Source organism: Aedes albopictus, chromosome 2 (assembly GCF_035046485.1).
Source record: "Aedes albopictus strain Foshan chromosome 2, AalbF5, whole genome shotgun sequence".
In the NCBI taxonomy this organism is placed as follows: domain Eukaryota; kingdom Metazoa; phylum Arthropoda; class Insecta; order Diptera; family Culicidae; genus Aedes; species Aedes albopictus.
This window is the reverse complement of record NC_085137.1, coordinates 353,241,117-353,263,377: the sequence shown is the minus strand read 5'-3', so window position 1 is coordinate 353,263,377 and position 22,261 is coordinate 353,241,117. Positions and strand designations below refer to the sequence as shown.

At 38.0% G+C, this 22,261-nt stretch overlaps 1 protein-coding gene across 23 annotated transcripts in view; it reads right to left on the bottom strand.

Moving 5' to 3' along the window:
- Window positions 1-22,261, bottom strand: part of LOC115253727 (glutamate-gated chloride channel) — a 773,621-nt gene that overhangs the window by 84,304 nt on the left and 667,056 nt on the right. For all 23 annotated transcript variants that reach the window (XM_062852730.1, XM_062852735.1, XM_062852734.1 and 20 more), the window contains one exon: window positions 18,119-18,333. In XM_062852730.1, the coding sequence (XP_062708714.1) occupies window positions 18,119-18,333 (215 nt within the window). The remainder of the gene's footprint in view (window positions 1-18,118; window positions 18,334-22,261) is intronic.

Genomic DNA, 22,261 nt, shown 5'->3' with positions numbered 1-22,261 from the left:
GAACTTTCAGGTACAATCCCTGGAGGAATTCTTGAACAAATCCCTGAAAGATTTCCTGGAGGAGTTCCTGGATGAAACCCTGGTGGAATCTCTAGAGGAATTGCTTGAGGTATATCTAGAGGAATCTAGGATTTTAAGGAGAATCCAGTAATTTTGATTTTTCAAAACTGCAATCCAGACTTGCATATTCACTTATCGGGCGACTATGCTGCTTAAAATTCATTTCAATTCTGGTCCCCTGGTCCCCCTCCTGAAAAAAAATCATCCGGTTTTTCCGGGTCGTAGTATCCTCAGAAACCTGCCGGTTGGTGGCAGTCCTCTCAAGCCAGTTTCTCAGCCCCCAGTCCTTCTGGACATGTTCCCGGAGGAATCCCTAGAAAAACTTCTAGAGGAATTACTGAAGAAATTCTTTAAATAATTTCAAAAAGGAGTCCCTGGATGATTTTCTGGATCAATTCCTGGATCAATTCTCGGGGTAATTCCTGAAGATATTCTTGGTGGCAATTTTAGAGGAAATGCCTGGATGAAATCCAGAACTTCTGAGGTAAATTCTGAAGAAATTCCTGAGTTAATATCTGCAGGAACTTCTGGGGTATTGCCTGGTCGAATTCGGTTGGTGACAGTCCTCTCAAGCCAGTTGCCCAGCTGCCGGTCCTGTTTCCTCGGGAAGAAGTCGGCAAACCACGGGAGTTATGAACCACGGCCTTTCCTCGGTGGCTATCGACGCCAACCTTGCCAGCCACCACCGTTGTCGCCTCGCCGTTGTCTTCCCGGCGTTTTTCACCACCCACGCTGCCGCGTCTGGCAGTGGGTCAGAAACCCCCGGCCTTTCATCTGCAGCTATTGGGGCCACCTGATCAGCCACCGCCGTGTTTGCCCCACCGTTGTCAATTTGTAATTCAAATTTGACAATTGTTGAGGTCACTGGAGCACCGCACGCTAGATTGGTTTTGTTACTTTTGAGTTTTGAGCTTTTCTCTCAGCTCATTTCTGTTTCATTTGTATGGGAGCCCCCCTTTCCAGTGGGGGGAGGGGTCTCGGACCAAGCTAAGAACCTTCCCCGGCCCTAAACGCAATTACATACAAAATTTCACACCGATCGGTTCAGTAGTTTCCGAATGCATAGCGGTCAGACAGACAGACAGACAGACAGACAGACGGAAATTCATCTATATATATCTATCTACTAGCTGACCCGGCAAACCTTATATTGCCCATTTTTATTGTGGATTTTGCACTTCGACATAGTTTTTCTAATGTTTTTGTTAATTTTCTTAACTTGTTCTACCTATGAACAGGAACATAGCCACCATGAGGACAAACTGAACCGTTTAAAAATCATTAATTAGTTGGGGGGAGTAGGGGTAAATTGAACACCCTAAGCGTTTGGTGACGTTTCTAATGGAAATATGTAAAAATCTTGCATTTTTACCATGTAATATCTGAGATGGGATTATATTCTAAACATTCTAGAAGAAAAAAATGGTCTAAACTATACAGTTTTCTTTATTTTTATTTTTTTTCGATTGTAAAAAATGCAAGAAAACCGAGTAGCGAAAACAGTGCAGTGAGGGTAATGAACAATCGATGGGGGTATAATGAACACATACTTAAAAGTTTATTTAAACGTTTAATTGCAATATATATAACTGCTTGTCAATAAATTTGATATAAATTGATGTGCTACGACTTTAAAATTTCTTATTTAAAGTTTGCAATTTATTGAAATAATTATTCGAAAAAATGTACTAAAACGGGCGATTTTTCTAATAACAATCTTACTCTGTTGAAGTAAAATATGTTTTATTATCTTTTTACTCTAGTTATTTAACGATATTCGTTAGAGATTTCAGTATATCGAGTTTGAATAAAATCTTATAAAAATTATATAAAATTTGAACCAACTGTTCATTTTACCCCCAAGCTCTGTTTGTTTCAAAGTTACTATAAAATTTTTATTAAAAACAATTAATATTTTTTCACTAAATATTGTTTCTAAGAGTAAATTATTAGAATATGGTATCACACATGTGGAAATTTGCGAATAATAGATGAATTTACCTTTTTTATGTTTGGCTCTGTTTTACATCTGACCATATTATTTGCATGATTTTTGGTATTTTCGTCATTTTATAGTGGTTTAGTTAATTTTTAAGTCCAATATTAGCAGAAGCACAATGATTTATGTTGTTGCATAGAACCCAATTGTTAAAATATGCTAAAATACCATAAATGCTACTGCAAAAGAACTGCCTTTTTTAAAAGAAGGAAAAATCTTAGATCAAAACTGCTGTTCGGTGATTTGGTTGCTAACCAACTCTTTATCAATGTAACTTAGGGGCGATTTCTTCACCCTGGCTTAAGCGTTAAGCCAGGTTTTACTGTATGGGTAAGCCTGGCTTACCGGTTAAGCCGAGGTGAAGAAATCGGCCCTTAAAGGGACAAATCGACCATAGAGTTAACAGTTCAACTGCCATAAACTACACAACAGTGCCACTCGAAAAGAAAACCTTCGATAAAAAGAAGAAACACTTAGGTATGTTGTAAGGGTTAGCAGTTGTTCCGTAAAGAAAATGTAACAGTATGACTTAAAAGAACAGCCTATTACACAAAGAAGGAAACATCTCTGATGGAATGAGCATTATAAGCAGCAGGAAGTACAACCTGTGTGACGAAGAGGCATGGTGATCATTCTGCCTGTGGATTCAATGAACATTCGGCCTGATGTCCATTCGGGCTATTTTTCATTCGACTCTATAAACTTCGGCTTAATAGCCGTCGGACGTACACTTTTTCCTAGTAATGCAACAATTTCTATTTCATTTGTATGAGAACCCCCTCCACCCTCTTGAAGGACTCACAATATCATGGACATTTCATGCCTTCAAAAATGTCCACATGATAAATTTAGTTCGTTTTGCAAATATTATGCTGACATTCTCTGTATTCTGTTTCATTTGGGTGACGGAATGTTGCGCCCAGATGAAGGATGGGTCGCAGACCCTCAACTTTTGAAACATTTCTTGTCTTCAACACACTCTACATGCCAAATTTTGTTTTATTTGCTTGATTGTTGTTGTTTGTTTATTACCAGGGATTTTAACCTTTTATGGGTCATTCATCCCGTATTTGCTTGATTAATCTTTGAGTTATGAGTCATGTTTTATCTGTTTGAACATTTCTGGTCTTCACATACCTTCTCATTTTTACTAAGAAGAAGTTCAAACTTCTATCAGTATATGCTTATTATCTGGGAAACACAAATTTGTGTTCAATTGTCTGAAAAGATATTATCTTATGTCGATTTTTTTTCTAGAATGCCCACTCCTTCATAACAGTGTAATGCGAATGTGAATGTAAATTACCTTTTTTAAAGAAGGAAAAATCACAGATGGAGTGAGCAGCACTTGGAGCAGCATAAGTATCAGGAAGTACAATCTGTGTAATGGTCTTTTCGCTTTTTATAGATGGAAGAGAAGCGTTTAAAAACCTACATATGCCAAATTTAGTTCCCTTTGCTTTTTTACTGCTTTGCAACCGTTGGATTACAAATTGTTGGTTTTTGTTTTGTATTTTATGTTGAGTATTTGACCTTTCACGTTTCTTGTGTAAAAACAGTAGGAAAATATAGAAGTGAAATTGTTAAGTACCGCTGTAACTGTTTTGTCGCTACCAATTATGTAACATTGCTGTAGAAATGAGCGACAACGAAATAGCAAATGACGGGAAAGGGAGAAAATTAGAATTTTAGCGGCCACCGCCTTAAATCAGCAGCTATTGCTAACGACGTCCGTGTGCTGTGGGAGCTGTTTGTAGACTGAAAAACGGTAAAATTTGACTGCTTTAAAAAAATAAGCTCAAAAACTGTAAAACCTATGATTTTGTAAATATTTTAAGAAATAATCAAACGGGCATTTGTAAGAATATTGCCACCTACATTTTTGAGTGTTTCTTTTAAACAAAAATGATTCTGTACATTGAATCATGCAGATAATCATTTCCATAATAGTATGCGCTAGTTTTGTCGGCCTTATAAAGGGAAAGTTTTTAAAATGTATCGACCTCTTTGTTTGGACCTCCCTCCAGCACAAGGCTTGGCCCGCGAAACCGGGTACGGTTCCCGCGCCTAACCGTAAATGACCGTGAGTTCTCATAGGGGGACTAATAGCTCGGCCCGAAGGCCCTAAACGTAAGGAAACTAAATGTAACCAGGAGTCCGGGTGAGTCAGACCAAGTGTATTGTAGTTCTGTAGAGTTTGTGTTAAAACTCCCTCCCCCCCCCCTTAAGGAACGGATAGGGATTGCATATCGGGACTACCTCCATTCAGGTAAATCTGCAACAACCTCAATTCCATTGGCTCACCTGATGGAAAATTATTATCCACTTTAGGGCCTCGTATCCGTTATAAAATGGTCACACACACAGCGGCTCGGGAGTCAAGATGGCTCCCGAGTCTAATAGCAAAAGACCCGCCATCGTATACTGCAAGACGATTGTCTCAGGTCATTGGCCTTAACCGTAAAGGAGGGATTCTTCTCGGCACGGTCGTTCCGGTCTCGTCTTGGGCCGTGCCAATTACGACAAAGAAGCAAGATGCCTGATGCCCGAATCCACCCAGCAACGCCCGCTGGTCCCCGTCGGTCGAGCACTGACCCGACAAATCCGCCATTTTATTCCCGAGCTGCCCCGGCGGCGAAATTCGTGAAATTCCGGCCACACGGTAGTGTAGGATCAGCCATGTGGGCCAAAGCAATGAGGCGGTAGTCTGCAGCAGCAGTGAGTAATTAGGCCCAATTAGATAATCTCGTTTTCACACTTTTGGAATTTTGATTGTGATAGCTGTCTCGGAAAACGTCGTACTGCCTGCCTACTGTGTTTTTGACGTGCAGCTTCATAGGGACGTTCCCCGCAAGGTCATTTGTATGGGAGCCCCCCGTTCCAGAGACCGGAGAGGTCTCATACCAAGCTTAGAACCTTCCCCGGTCCCAAAAATACCCACACACAAAATTTCACACCGATCCGTTCAGTAGTTTCTGAATCCATAGCGGTCAGACAGACAGACAGACAGACGGAAATCCATTTTTATATATATAGAAGATAGATAGATATAGATATCTATTCTATCTATCTATATATATATATATATATATATATATATATATATATATATATATATATATATATATATATATATATATATATATATATATATATATATATATATATATATATATATATATATATATATATATATATATATATATATATATATATATAAATGCAGTGGCATACGTGGGACCGCGCATAACTTGCGAACGGATGGTCCGATTTGGGTCGTCTAAGTTTTGTTCTGTTAGTTTTCACCCAAGAAAGGTTTATGAGGCCTAAAACATGGGAAAATTGAGAGTTTTTGAAAATCGGATTTTCATACATTTTGAACGGGGACTTGGGCGCTTGGCTAGGGACTTGAAACGTCAAAAAACGCAGTAGGCAAGACAAAGTTTGCCGGGGACAGCTAGTTTTTATATATATAGATGAAAAAAGAACAGCCTATTTTCAAAAGAAGGAAAAATTTCCGATGAAAAATTTTGAAGCTGTTATGTTCATAGTGAGTTATAACTGTTAGGCTAGAAGGAAAGCCTATGTACAGAAGAAGGAAAAACTCTTATGAAAAAGTTTATGGCTGAAATACTTATAATGAGTAGAAAAGTTAAACTAGAAATAACACGGTATTCTGCTTAGAGGGTACGAAAAGTCGGTACAAGATAGAAAGAACAGCCTATTTTCAAAAGACGGAAAAATCTCCGATGAAAAATTTAATTGCTGTAATGATCATAGTGAGTCAGGGGGCCAGCAAAAGGCAAAATCCCCGTAGCTCACAACAAAAACACGTTCAAAATTGTTTGTGCTGAAAACTGATGCGTTACACAATTTCTTACTGATTTATTTGCTATCTTCGCGTTGTCGTGTAATTTCGAACGATTGCACGCCAAAATTTTCGTAACCTTTTGCTAGTTTTACACGTTTTACTTAAGTAATAACTTATGGTAATGACTAATTCGCAGATGTCGTGCACTTCCCAGATCTGTCAGAGTGCCCAAAAGTGTCAATTTCCCAAACATGTCAAATTCATGTGGGCTACGGCACATCTATTCGTGGTTGACGTCCGCGCTACCCCGCTGTAGTGAGTAGAACATTGAAACTACAAAGAATAGCCTATGTTTAAAAGAACAAATCCCCGATGATAAATTTAATAGCTGAAATGCTATATTTATTCTTAACCACTTATGCTTACAGCTTTTTTGTCCACTAAGGCACAACGTAAGCGATTCCAATTGGCAACTGAATTTACACTTTGTACAGCGCCTAAATGTATTCTATTTTACTATATTGAACTTTGCGCTGTTTCCTTTTTTGTATGCTGCTCATGGGTAGAAGCACGATGATGTTTATGCTTTTAGGCTAGGTATAATAGGCTTTTTGATTTGCATTACATTCATTTGCAAGTAGTATGATTATGTTGACAATGTTACTGTATTGAATATCTTTATCCCGTCCTGTCAAAGCTATGGTTGTGCCCGTTCATCATAACTCTTTGTTTCTGACTAAAAATAAGCTTTTTAGAGATGCTGTATTATAAATCTTTTCTACTTCGTCTCACAAATTGATTTCCCCTACACTTCCCCTATGACGTCGACTTTTCTCATGTTTATTTTGTTTTGTGCAATATAAAACGATAAAATCAGTAGACATATATAATGACAACCTATTCGGCCTAACGACCCTTTCGACCTAACGACCCTTTCGACCTAACGACCTAATGGCCTTCGGCCTAACGACATTCGGCCTAACGGCCTGCTCCCCATCATATGTGCTCTTTAAAGCAGTGTGCATATGAGAACCAAGCCCGTGCAAAGGGGGGGGGGGGGATTTGGGCGTTTAAACGAATTATTTTTTCATGATTCTGCCAAAAAAGGTTTTTACTGAAATAATCTTAAAAAAACCCAAATTAATCCACCTAGCGGTGATATTGCCTTTCTCGTCGAATGTGCTCTCACGATCTTTCCGTCGCTGTAAGCCAAAGTGTTCTGAATCCTGATAAATACTTTACGAGAAAAGCAAGCATTTTATCAAAGCCATCAATTAATTGACTTAAAACTTATTGATGGCACATAGTCCGACGTTATGTTCAACGTATAAGCAGAGCTGAAAAATATCAGACTTCTCAGTTGACTGCTTGAGCATCTTCACTAACACTGGAGGCCGATCAATATCAAGACGATTTTTACAAGCCAAGATATAACTTTTTATACAATCACAGATTACTTTGCGATCGTCGCCAATGTTTTTTCTGCACACTTTAGGCTACCGTCAAACGGGGTGACTTGCAACGGCGGGGTGACTTGCAACACTTGATGACTTGTGTCTATGTTTATCAACAAAACATTAAAATAGGACGTTTACATTCCAAAACTCAGTTGAACAATAAAGTGCACATATTCTCTGAGTAGTAGCCACGATTTTTACTTTTATTAAAATAGTTCCAACAAAATATTCATAAATTTAACATTAGTCTGAAAAAGTAACAAAAATGTGACCCTCGAATCGTTGCCTGCAAAAGAATGAAAACAAATTTTCCCAAAAATAATATTCTATATGCGGATTCTATACATAATGAGCTATATGAATTTTCATTTTACTTTATAAAAATATTACAATATCTTTGTTATATTCATATGTTTTGAAATATTGTACCTAGACGGGGTGACTTGCAACACTCATTTTCTTAACAATTCAAAGTCCAGAAAAACTAAATATTGTGGTTTAACTAATAATTCATCAGCAAAAGTCTGGAGGATCAGCATATGAACTGAAAAATACAATAAAACTTATGTTAAATTAACAATTAGTAACTTGGTTTTTTTGAGCCCAATATTTCCATATAAAAATTCATAATTCAGTTTTTTATGTAAGAACAAATGCAAAAATATGAATGTCAGCCCAAATGATATCACAATAGTAGCAAGAATACTTATCAAATATCCTTGAAACTAAAAATTTTTATCTGCTTGATTGAAAAGGGATTTACGTTAGGTGTTGCAAGTCACCCCGCACGACGTCTTGTATCAAAAACGACCTTATTTGGCTTTTTCAACATGAAAAAATAAATCAATATATAACTTGTTCACTCTATTTTATAGAGGGGCCGGCTATTAAAACTATTACAAATAGTTTGAATTTTAAAATTGATTTTAATCAACATTTTTTGTTAATTGAAGCTGAAAAGTGTTGCAAGTCACCCCGTTTGACGGTATATGTTATTATCATATCATAGGTTACAAAATTCTTGCAAAATTTGACAAAAAATGCAGAGCGCGAGGGCGCAACCAGTCCATTAAAATTTTACCCAGTAATTTTATACGCAAAGGGGATTAAGAAACCTTTGTTCGGGGTTGATGCGAAAAAAATCAAATTTTCCCATACGACGTTGACTCAAGCAATGTATATTATCGTCGCATCACCAAATCGAAATCGCGACTCGCGTGACATGCGAAGTTGCAGATGCGAAATTAATTTGAACCGATTATTGGCATTGCGCATCAATGAGCTAATCAAGAGCTACAATATGCACTCATCCGAATCGAGTTGCGACACTTAAAAGTAAGTAAAAACTCAATTTTCGCGTCCCAGGTCACTTCGAATTTCAACAAGAAGCATAACACAAGTTTACAAAAAAAACGAAAGTCGTGAACTTCTGTCAACGACCAAAATTTTTGAAGCACAATTTAGTGCTGATTTCGATACCGACCTTAAAAAAAATTAAAGTAGAACAGTTTTTGAGTTTTAGCTCAATATCGAGTTTTGTAACTTTTTAAAATATGTAATTTACTGAAATTCAAATATATTGCGTTTTGTTCAACCAATTTTAAATCTTTTTCCATAAATTGAAAGCTGAATACAATACCATTCGATCATCTGAAAACAGGTTTTGCATCAGATTTATGAATTTCAAGATATTGGCGAGTTTTAGGGACGATCTTCTTGAATTTTAGCAAAATTCCCAAATTTTTTTGAAGAAATGTATTTTTTTCAATAAGAAAAAAACAACCTAAAAATTCCTTCTCGACGTTTATTTCACATATCATATGTAGGCGAGTTACAGTAAAAATTTCAGCTCAATCGGAGCATTGATTACGGAGAATGAGATGTTTGAAGTGTGCGACGTTGCTTAAAAATAGAACAAAAATAGATTTCAAATCATCAACCTTGTATGGAAAGTCGAAAAAATTTCCGCTCTACTGTAATTTTTTTCCTTCGCATTTTCGAACTCAGGGCATGATTCTACACCAAAAATGATCATCAGCTTACCGAGTTCAAAAATGCTGTAAACTAGTGTAATCTTTACACCTCAGGAATCTGAAATTGTGTGATTTGATTAGCACAGCACAGTTAAACAGACATTTCATTGCAACAAATTGCGATCCGCTAGCTAGACGGCGGTATTGAATAAACGTCAAACAGGAGCACAAACGATGCATGCGCTGTAAGTGTTCAATTGGCGAACTGATAAATATTTGAATCAACCGTTGAAAACAACAACGATATGTAGTGAGTATAGTCTGTTTATATGTGGGTTTAGTTTGTCAAATTTTGTTTCTCTTACACATATTTATTCGTTTGTATTGATTTTGTTCACCGGTAGTCTCTAATGTGGTGTGAGCCTATTTTATAGCTAACTGTTCCTCAGGTTATTAAAAAAGCCGTGGTTTGATGTGTCGCACGGTATATTTGGTCAATTTCGGTGGGACACCCGGAACTGGTTCCGGCGCACTACCGGGTCTCCCAAGTATAGTCTGAGACCATTTCATTGCTAATGTTCATTAGGTTACTTAGAAATTCACGATTTCATGTACCGCGTGCATGGGTATGGATCACTGTTACGTTTGACCACTTCCAGTGGGACACCCAGAACCGGTTTCGGGACACTACCGGTTGTCTAAAATATGGTCTTACGAATCGATCATCGTTGTTGAGAAAGATTTGAGTTTGGTGAAACTGGCAACACGGTTCAGTGCCAAAGCAGAAAGTAAACTGTTGTGGTAAGAGGTGGACGTAGTGCGAATAAAGAAAGCAAAATGTAAGGGAATTTTTAGTGTTAATTAATTAGTTTGTATTATAATAAATGATGTATTTCCAGCATTGAAGCTGCTACAACCAAAGCTGCTTTCAATTTTTGTATATTCGTGCCAAAGAAAGTCCACCCCGCAACAATCGTGTTATCGAAAAAGCTGCTATTTGATGTACTGTCAAACCCCCCGCATTAATCACTTTTTAATACGACTCTTTTTAATTCGTACCTCGCTCATTCGACATTTGTCGAATTAAAAAATGATCAAATGTCACAGTGATATACAGCGGTCTTCGAAGAAATAGTTCACAAATTATGTTTATACAATAAGCGTTGTTCGATTTGAATTAAGATCTCTGGGATTTTTTGTCCGGAAGTGTAATATTTCCTATAGTTAATCCTATGCCAACTTTGAATCGCTTGCGTTAAATTATAGTTCCACCGATTGCTCTGAAATTTTGTACAGTTCATATGGGACCAAAATGAAATCCAAAAAGTCGACTGGAGTGACGATTTATTTTTTCCATTACAAGTGTGTCTCTGTCTCATGCACGAATGATCCGATATTGTGCTGTTACTCACACCCGAAGCGGCTCCTCGTGCAGCTGCGGATTAGCAATCCATAACCTTAGGCTAACCGGAGACCCCAATTGTGAAACAGTTTTCCTAAAAAATCGCGAATTGTTGTACCGTATGCATGAGTGTGGTTTATTTTTGCATTTCGTCAGTTCCGGCGAGACACTCAAAACACATCCGGAACACTACTGGTAGTCTTAAATGCGACCTATTTTCTTGCTGACCGTTCTTCGCGTTATCGAAGAAGCCGTTATTTAATGTGATGCGTGCATGCGTTTGGTTTCGTTCTACAGTTGACCACTTCCGGCAGGTCACCTGGAACCGATTTCGGCTTACTAATGGTATTAAAAGTAATTTTATGTGTCGCATTTATGGGTTTGGTTCTCCTTTACATTTTACCACTTCCGGCGGAGCACCCGTAAGCGGTGGCGGAACAGTCTCGTTTGTCCCAAATATTGTCGGAATTTTTTTTTTTGCTAAATCAAGACACCTAAAAAGCCAGAATTTGATGTGTCGCATGCATGGGTTTGGTTCACTTTAACAGTTGGTAACTTTCGGCGGGGAACCCGAAATCGATTCCGGAACAGTGCCAGTTGTTTCTGATGTTGCCTGAGCCAATTTTCTTGCTAACCGTTCATCAGGTTATCCAAAAAGCCGCGATTTGATGTGTTGCATGCACGGGTTTAGTTCAGTTTCTTATTTGGCTATTTCCGGCGGAACACCCGGAACTGGTTCTGGATTACTACTGGTTCAGATACGTTCAGAGAATATTTTCCTGCTTACTGTTCACAAGGATATTGAAAAAGACGCGGTTTGATATGTCGCATGCACGGATTTAGTTCATTTTTATATTTGGCCACTTCCGGCGGAACACCTGGAACCGGTTCCGGATCACTGCTGGTTCCGATATGGTTTGAAAATATTTTCCAGCTTACTGTTCATCAGGATATCAAAAAAGTCACTATTTGATATGTCGCATGCATAGGTTTGGTTAACTTTTATACTTGGCCACATCCGGCGGGACACTGGAACCGGTTCCGAAACAGAACCGGTTCAGATATGGTCTGAGACTATTGTCTTTCTTACCGTTCATCTGGTTTTCAAAAAAACCGCGGTTTGATATGGCGCATGCATGGGTTTAGTTCGCTTTTATGTTTGGCCACTTCCAGCGGGACACCCGGAACCGGTTCCGGGACACTACCGGTTCAGATATAGTCTGAGACCATTTTCCTGCTTACCATTCATCAAGTTATCGAAAATGCCGTAGTTTGATGTGTCGCATGCATGGGTTTGGAGCGTTTTCATATCTGGCCCCTTCCTGGGGTACCGGTCCGGAACATCTAAATGGCCATAACTCCGGAACGGCTGGACCGATCCGAACCATTTTCAATAGGAAACAATAGGACCAGATTCCGCGTCGAATGAACCGTCGGTCATTAAAATCGATTGAGGTTTACTGCCAAAAAGTGATGTGAGTTTTTTTGTACACATACACACATACACACATACATACACACACACATACACACACACAGACATCACCTCGATTCGTCGAGCTGAGTTGATTGGTATATGTGACTCGACCCTCCGGGCCTCCTATCTAAAAGTCATTTTTGGAGTGAATATATAGCCTTTCCAGTACACTTGGTGTACGAGAAAGGCAAAAAATATAAAATATTACTTTCCGGGACAAAAACGCGTCTGCCCGATTTTTTTAATTGTTTCACAAGTTTCTCAGGAAGGCAAGTAAGTCCATCATGAAAACTCTCAGCAGTTTGACAGAATTTTATCCAGGAATTATTCAAGTTACTCTCAAAAACAAATGGAAGTATCCCAAAAAATGCATTAACTGATTTCAACATAAATACTTCCAAGGATGCTTTGCATCTTAAACACTATTGTTAAGTATTTTCTTATGGACTCTTGATGGAATGTTTCCCACAAGTTCATTATCCCGGGTAGAGCTTAATGGCAAAAGAATGGCAAATTTTACCATTAAAACAGAATGTTTGAATGGCAAAATGTGTTATTTGTTTGTTTGAAATAAGAGTTAAAATAACAAAAATAATAACAAAATTTTGGTAGCAGAAAAACTTAAAAATAACTTATTTTGCCATTGTAATAACAAAGTAATGGTAAAGCATGCGGGTAAAATTGAAGAACAAAATAAGTTATTATTGAGATATTGATAACAAAATAAGACCCAAATTAACTGTTATCGGTGAATAACAAAATATGACATTCTTGAGTTATTGATAACAGAATAAGAACAAATTTAGCTGTTTATGTGGCGATCAAAATAATGGTAGGTGTTCAAATTCAATTTTATAATAATGGTAGATTCAGTTATTATTTCAAAGTAGCAGAAGAAAGGTAAAATTAGCTATTTTTTTTTTCTTCAACAATAGAGTGTCCTTCCCGGGACATCCCGGGACAAGAATTCCCGGGATTTGGATGATTTCGGGATTTCCCGAATCCCGGGATATAGTTTTAGAAATCCCGACCATCCCGGGATTCCCGGGATAAAGATCATTTGTAGCTATAATTGCCATACATCATTGCAAAACATTATTTTCACTTTTGAAATCTGATCGTTTTTTTTTTCACATGCACGCACTACCATCGGGCTTTGGACACTAGGTTTTACTTGAAAAAAAAATCATAAAAATCTTGATTTTATGTAATGCATTTACCAAATTTAAATTTTCTATCTTTCTGGTTTATTCAGTGATTGCAAGAGCTATCTGGACATAGCCCCAATAAAATATTTGGGAACCTGATTCCAAACTTGTACTATATTATGTTAATGAATCGGTTTTTTTTCTTCAGGAAATTCATGAATCTTAAAATTAAGTACTACAACATCTTTGAAATTATCCAAAAACCGCAATGAATTACAAGTACAGCATCTCGAAGCATTATTCGAAAAAATATTTTTTTAGAAAGGCTGTTCATTTAGAAAAATTTGAGTTCGCAATACAAAAATAAATGATTTTATTCCTCCTGTGAACGCACTTCATACGCGCATGATTGAAAAAAAAAATCCAAACTTCTGTATTGAAATATTTGTAATACCATGAGTTTGAACTCATTTCCTGAAGTTTGAAAGATTTCCTGAACTTGTAATAAGGCTCAACAGATGCAATTTTTACAATGCATCAAAAATACAAACATCATCCGTATCGATATTAGATAGATTATGATGCTTATTCCACTCAAACTATTGAAAACTTGTAGATTTTCACCTTGCAATAAATCAACTACATATTTTGGAGTTAAAACAAATATTTCTTGGTGAGCATCATGCTGATAATTTTGATTCTCGTTATATTACTTCTTGTTTTGGAAACAAAATAAAATCATAACTATTCAAAAAAATAATACTTGAACTGCACAAGAGTAAAAGAAAACATTTTTCTGGGTTTTTAATAAAATTTTTAAAAATCCCGGGATCCCTTGATTTCCCGGGATTAGCTAAGTATTTTTACCATGATAAAGTATTTTTACCATGATAGTAATTTTTGTTATTGATGTGTTATTTAGCATTATTCATGAATAACATATCAATGACAAGATTTGCTATGATTGTATATTTTGCTATTGATTTGCCATTTTAAGTTTTTCATAATAACAGAAGAATGGCAAAACGAGATATGATGGCAAAACCAGTTATTATTTTGTCCTTTGTTTGCCATTAGCCTCTACCCGGGATACATTACTCGACATAAGAACGGATTCACAAAGTATTGCTACCCTCAGTTGAACATTGCACCACCTTGGAAAGTTCAGCATCACATCGAAACTTGTTAATTCATCTTGAAATCCAGATTATCTGCAAAGATAAAGTCTTCAGCAAAGTTGTTCAGAAAGTCGTTGATATTTTGAAGACAAGTAGTTTGGTTTGCTATTCTGCCACAACGTGACGCTAGTGAATATGTTAATATCAGTATTTTTAATCAGCTCGATAAGATACATAGTTCAAGTGTTCAAGTAAAGTGAACCGGAACTGATTATTTGATTCTGATGTGAATCAGATCTGAATAACTTGAATATGAAGCGAATCAAATCTAAATCACTTATCTACGATTTAAACGGCTACGCAGTCTTGTAATTTGGGAAAACGAGGTTTATTATTTGCCCGACGTTTCGACACTGGGGTTTTGTGTCGAAACGTCGGGCAAATAATAAACCTCGTTTTCCCAAATTACAAGACTGCGTAGCCGTTTAAATCGTAGATTAAAACCCTCAGTCGATCCTCCAGAAGACTAAATCACTTAAATATGAAGTGAATCAGACCTACATTCGTTCAAATGAGCCGGTAAATGACTATCGTTTTTTGCTAGATTTCCTTCAAGGACTTCTTCTCAATTAAATAGTGATGAACTCCACCATGGATTTCAGCACAGTTTTTAAAATATATTTTTTTTGTAAATTATACCGTAAAACATTTATAAATTCACTTGTGTTTAAATCTGGGGTTTCTCCAGCAATTTCACTGGGGGGAATCCTTCAGGAATTCCTTTTGGGGATTTCTTTAGCAACTTCATTTGTGGATGATGTCAGGAAATATCTGATTCTTCTTCAGTCTGAGATTCCTCCAAGAATATCTGGGGATTTATCCAGAAATCCAGAAGGAACTTTTGAAGGATTCCCCTAAGGTTTTTTTTGGAGCTGGAAGATTCCAAGCGATGATGTTTTGAAAAATACTTATCCCTATTGGTGATTTGTTGTTGCATGAAGAAGAAGAAGAAGAAGAAGAAGAATGATGGTGTTTTGAAAAAATCCTATCCCTATAACACAGGGGAAGATTTTAAAATGCCTCTATAAAATCTAAAACAAATCTAATTAAAAACGGTTTGATGTACGGTGTAAGACTTTGGACGGACTACATATTGAACGTATAAATTTAAATTTACCATTTTTTTCTTGATAAGGTACTTAATTTGTAGTTCGTTCAAAGTCTAACACCGTACATCAACCCGTTTTTAATTAGATTTTGTTTTAGATTTTATAGAGGCATTTAAAAAAACTTCCCCTGTGTTGTAGGGATAGGATTTTTTCAAAACACCATCGTTCTTCTTCTTCATGCAACAACAAATCAGCAATAACACAGGGGAATATTTTCAAATGCCTCTATAAAATCTAAAACAAAATCTAATTAAAACTGGTTTGATGGTACGGTGTTAGACTTTTCAAAACATCATCGCTTTTCTTCTTCTTCTTCTTCATGCAACATCAAATCACCAATTGCCGCAACATCGGTGCAGCTGGTCAGCATTTTGTCGTACGACATACCGCCGCGTGTGACAAAACGCAAAGTCTCAGAGACGAATGCCCCAGAGGTAAAGTCTCTCTAAACAAAAAAAAAACGCAAAGCAACATCCAACAATTGCGGTGTATCAGACGGTGCATCACGTGACCACGTGACAAGCGACGCAGCTGATGCATCCTGGCGAAGGAGGTGCGACATCTTTCTTCGCGCGCGGAGTTGTCAAGGTGGCGCGCGATTGGATAAATGCAGTATCCGGAGCAGAACGGGCCCCCTTACATGATTATTGCATGCAATCTCTAGGAGCCAGGTACAATAGATATAAGAAAAATGGGAAATTAAGTTTGAGTTTTTGAAACACTATCTGCTACTGGTTGTTATTTTAAGCATCTTTGAGTTTTCCGATTTGGCCTGGCATTTTGGTTAGATTAAGTTAGCCACCCACGATTCTGTAATGGGACATTCGTTAAGCCTGATTTCCTTTGCGGCTTCCAACTAGCACAATAGCCAATACTATCGTTTCCGTCTTGTATTAGAGGACAAGCACTTTAGTACATATTCGGAGTTCTGTCACAGGTATTCAAACAAAATCTTACCATCGAATTCCAAAGGATAACCAAGCAGAAATAATTGAGATTACTTAGAAAAATTCCAGAAACATTTCTGGAGGAAATCCATAAAGAAGTTATGGAGAGATTTCAAGAGATTACTTAGCATAGTCGCATGAGATTTCCTAAACATATCTCAGAAAAAAAAAACCCTAAAGAAACCCACAAAGCAATTCCTGGAGGAATCGTAGAAGAAACTCATAGCTCCTGGTGGAGCTTTCAATGGAAATCTTTGTAAACTCCTTTTTTTAAATAGAAGAATCTTGTAAGATTACCTGAACAACTTTTAAAAGAAACTCTTACATGAATCATGTATGATCATGAGGAGGATTTTCATTATGCCCACAGACCATGTCTTCATCTTCTCGGATAGCCATATAGCCCGGGTAGACGGGAATATCTAAATCATATCTCAAATCGAACAATTGTTGCTGTCATAGCTCGATGTGATTTTGATGTGTTATTTAAAAATCTAATGAATATCGCACGAATAGCTCAAAGTGATATGAAAATTTCTACATAAGAACAAGTTTAGCTCTTCTGCACGAAATAGAATACATATACCCATAGCGATGGCTCAATGTTAGTGAAATGCCATGTGCCCCTTTCTGAGCTGTGGAAACGAAGAACCTCATGCTTTTATTACCATGTTGCTTACAACAGCGAGCCACAGTTGAGTGGTAAGCATCACCGCCTGTGAAACCTAAGGTCGTAGGTTGGATGCTGGATGTTGGCATTTTTAATTTTTTTTTTTCAAGAAAAAAAGTGACAAATCTTGTCTGCTATTGTTTTGATCTTGTAATATCTTAACGAGCTATTATTGAGTAGTTCACCATATTAAATTTTGCTATTTTTTCTGATCTTTTACCTCTTATATCAATCAAACCAATATCAGTTTTGCTCTTCAGTAATTCAATCAATAATAACTGAATATGCTATTAATCAGATTTTACCACCTACTCGGAAGGTGCAATGCAGTCTCATGATTGACTTCGCATGTAATGTTTGATTTTGTTATGTTTTTTCTCCAGTTTTTTTTTTTCTTTTTTCTCTGCATTGCCCTATCAGTTTTTTGTTCCTGAGCTCCAAATATACGAACTAGATTAAAATATAAAAGTCAAACTGAATTCAAAGCACCATCCTTAGCTAGATTTATTTTTCGAAAAATTCTCTCTATTTTGGTTTAGATGTCAGTGCTCTGTTCATGCTCTGCATAACCATGCGTTTATAAAATATTGTCTTCAGAATGAGTTCACTCTTTAGAATCGATTTGAATTATATTTTTTCCCGGAAATTGAAACTGTTGACTACAGTTAGCTCTATGCTTCAACTAAAATACACTGAACTATTGCCACCCCCCTTTGAACATAAAAAATCCCAACTACGCCAATGAGTGCAGTGAGTGCCGTTTGCGGCTTGCTTGGTGGAACGAGATGTGATTCGGGAGGGACCGTTCGGGGGGAAGAAAGTGGTGTGTAAGTGATGGGAGGGGTGGGGGTGGGGGCGAGAGAGGGTCTTCGTTTTTCATATCCTACCTGAGTAACTGGATTCTCTCCAGGTCTATATACAACATTGTGCAGTGGTCGCTTCCTGCCGACGTAGTTGACACAGACAAACTCCAGCAGCGAGGCGTAGATGAAGCACATGCACACGCCGTCCCACACGTTCATCGCCGTCAGGTTCGACACCACCGGAAGCGTGCTGCGGAAACCGTTGGAGGTGGTGAAAAAATTCAGCATGGTCGTGACGCCTGGTTTGGGGGTGGTTGAGCGTAGGTTTTTTTCGTTTCGTTTTGTTTTATTTCGGATTCAAGTTGGTCGGATGACGTTTCCGCGGATGGTGGATCGCGTTGAAACGGGAAAAAGAACAGATAAAACTCATATCAGAGATAAATATTTGATGAAAAGTTACGCGAGTAATGCAGGCAGGTATTGTGGTTCCGGTGACTCGGTGTTATGGTGCCACTCGGCAAGCATGGTTGGTTTATATGGCATTGAGTGCATTGTTCGAAGTTATTTTACCTATTGCTGGGAATGCTCCATAGAGTGATTGAAAAAAGTTCTTCGCAGATATTGTCACGCTGAAACAATGGAAGAACCAATTGTTTTTTATTCTTGTTTTGATTGTTTGTTACCAGCATGTAGCTTCCATGGGAACGTTAGCTATTTTTTTAATTACTATTTATTCCGCTACCACTGAGCAGTCGCGTTCGCTATTGTATGACAAGAGAAATATGTTCCAATAAATAAGCTACAATTATTTTATCAAGCAGCTTTAACCCTAAAAGGGATACCTGGGGTCCATTTGGACCCCAGGCTCCTTTCAGAGCTCGTCTTTGACGGAACACACTCAGCGAGGTGACGAAACTGAGGCCATGAAGGTATCCCTTTTAGGGTTAAGGACAAGGTATTTGGAGTACATAGCTCAAAATTTCTAGAGTACCGTTTTTAGAACCGTTGAACGGATTTGGATGAAAATGCATCACGCTAATTGTTCAGTAGTTGTAAACAGCGTGATGCATTTTAATCCAAATCTGTTCAACGGTTCTAAAAACGGTGCTCTAGAAATTTTGAGCAATGTACTCCAAATACCTTGTCCTTAAAAGTACTCAATATAATAAATTTTAAATCTTTAAAATCTTTGATAGTACAAAGAACTAAAACATATGGTTTTCTCAGAAACATTACACACGCCACCAAGCGTACTGCAAGCCAACTTATGCACAATTGTATAGGGGTAAGGTCGGTAACTTTTTCGTTGGCGCAAAATACCAGTAAGTAGCACTACATGTACTATACTAGATCATCGTATATCACCAAGAAGTTACTAATCTGAATTTGTTGATGGTCGGTCGACAACGCACCAGATCTTTATCGTTGCCTTATCGTTGCAAAACGGTGAGTCGATAAGAAGAGCACCTAACATAGCTCTGGTCCTCACAAGTACCACCCTCATGTTTTCACGGGTTAATCGATGAAAAAGGCCGTCAGCTCAGAACTGTGTGCTTAGTTGGAATTACAGCCTTGGCACTGTTGTCCTTCAAACTTCAGCTGAGAACGGTGAGCTGTTTGCAGAATTTTGTGGCAACAATGACATGGTGATTGGGGGATCGCTCTTTCCCCATGCACAAGGTGACATGGGTTTCCAGTGATGGCATCACGGAAAATCAAACCGACCACATCTGCATCAGCCAAAGACGGAGCCTTATTGGTGTACGAAACAAACGTTGCGCCAACATTGCGTCTAACCATCATCCTTTTTTTCCTCCCCTGTTGGGGCAATTAAACCACTGCTTCCAATAGGTTGAACTTTTGTGGCATGTCCCGTCTTGATATTCGCATCTAGCCAGCTAATTACCATGTGTCAAGTAATCAGCTACTGCCACGACAGCGTCGTCTCCCAGTCAGGTGCAATGGAATTGATAAACTCCAAGACCTTCCCAGGATCTGCAGACCAGATTTCACTGGGTTGCAAGTAACCACTATTTAGAAATCTTTGCCTGCGCGTGTATATAGCACCACAACTGCAAAGCAGATGTTCCGAGGTTTCACGTTCCGTATTACAGAAACGACAGATATCACTCTGAATTGGCCAATAATTTTCAAGTGATACCTGCTCGGGCAGTGTCCAGTTACTAGGCCAGTGTATGTACATAGAGCTCTCTTGTTGAGCTCTAAGAGCTTTTTGGTTTTATAAGCATTTGGTTTTCTGAATCATTTTGACTGATTGCAATTTTTGACATCCATCCAATTGGATATCACCCTCTGCTCAGCCCAGCATTTCCGGTCAATTTTTATTGTACAGTTTGATATACCGCAGAATGGTTCTGGGCCAGCAAACTGTAAATTGGAACCAGGGCTAAAAATCTCGTTAATACAGATAAAAAAAGAATAAATAAAAAATATCTGAGAAAATACAAATATTTGCATATCTGTATTTTCTCTCAATGCAGATATTTGCGCATTTCAAAATAGCAAGAATCTCTGCTTGAAACATCGTAGGATAGTGTCCCATCGCCACTGAAATTTGTATTCTAGGACCGTAAATTCCTGCTCCCGTTTTTATTCCAAGTTTTGAGCCATCAAGAATTTGATTGACCTTTGACGAAAAGTGGGACCTCCGACTTCCCAATCTGCACGAGTTGTTTCGTGCAACTTGCAAAGAACATCATGGTTCTCCACAGGTTTCATCTAGTCTTTAATCATTTTCATTACTGGCCTTTTTTGAAAGTATTGTGAAATGCTCAGGTGATCTACAATCTTAAGATCACCTGGCATAAACTTTTCAACTGGTTCAAGTCTCAGCAATTCCTTTTCTGCTTCTTATTGCACATACTCGTGCAAAGGTAGCTGATTGAGAATCGCATCTAAAGCTTTTGATGGAGTGCTTCGCATCGCTCCTGTAACAGCAATGGACGCAAGACGTTCAATTTTCGCAAGCTTTGATTGCGTGGTAGCCTCATTTCTTTTTGGCCACAAGACAAACGAAGCATACGCCATTTTTGGGCGGATTATGGCAGTATAAATCCACATTACCATTTTTGGTTTCAAGACCCACTTCCTGCCAATAGTTTTGGAGCATAACCAGAACGCACTTGTTGCCTTACCGATCACGGACTCAATTTGAGCATTGCAGTTCAGTTTAGCATCCAGTATCAAACCTAAGTATTTGAGTCGATCACTAGGATGAATTTGTATCTCTCCAAGCCGATAAGCTTTTAGGTTGATCTTCCTTCTTCTAGTGAAAGGGACAAATATGACTTTTGACGGGTTGATGCTAAGGCCCTCCTTAAAACACCATGAATGTGTATAGTTTAGGGCCCTTTGCATTCTCTGCGAAACAGTTTCGTCATACTTTCCCCGCACTATTATAACAATAGCGTCTGCAAAGCCCACAACTGCGAAAACTTTTTCCTTCAAGCTTCTTAGGAGATCGTCTACAAATAAGGACCACATTAGTGGTGAGAGGACTCCTCCTTGAGGGCAACCTTTCGTTGCCCTTACTGTTTTAGATGAACTTCCCAGCTCAAAGGTGATTTCTCTTTTTGCAAGCACAGTATAAATCCAATGTATGATACATTGGTCGAAGTTTTTGTTCTCCATGGCACGCTTCATAGATGAATAGGCGGCATTATCAAATGCTCCTTGTATGTCTAAAAAGGCGCATAGAGCTGTTTCTTTTGCTGAAAACGTTTTTTCCACCTTTGTTACTAGCGAATGAAGTGCCGTAACCGTTGACTTACCAGATTGATAAGCAAACTGGAAGTTTGAATTCTGCAAAGTGACGTAAGCGACATTGATAGTTTTGGCCCATTTTTGGGCTATTATGCATAAAACTCTTGCTTATCCTCTAAGTTTCTTCATATAGAAGATAGATTACGACCAGCTCTTGCATTTTAATACAGCAGGAATACCACAGTGTCATTTTTACCCGAGATATTATATATAATATACCAAAAAATATCGAAATTTTGAATGGCGCTTACGTCACTTTGCAGAATTACGGCAGTGATAGGGTATGCTCTTTTATGTAAGAAGAATTGATAAAATCCTTCAAAACCTTTTTCATAGTCTTCAACAAAACTGAAGGAAGACTAATTGGCCTGTATGCTTTGGGATGCGTCTTGTCTCGTTTCCCCTTTTTTGGTATAAAAACAACTTTTACAAGTCTCCATTTTG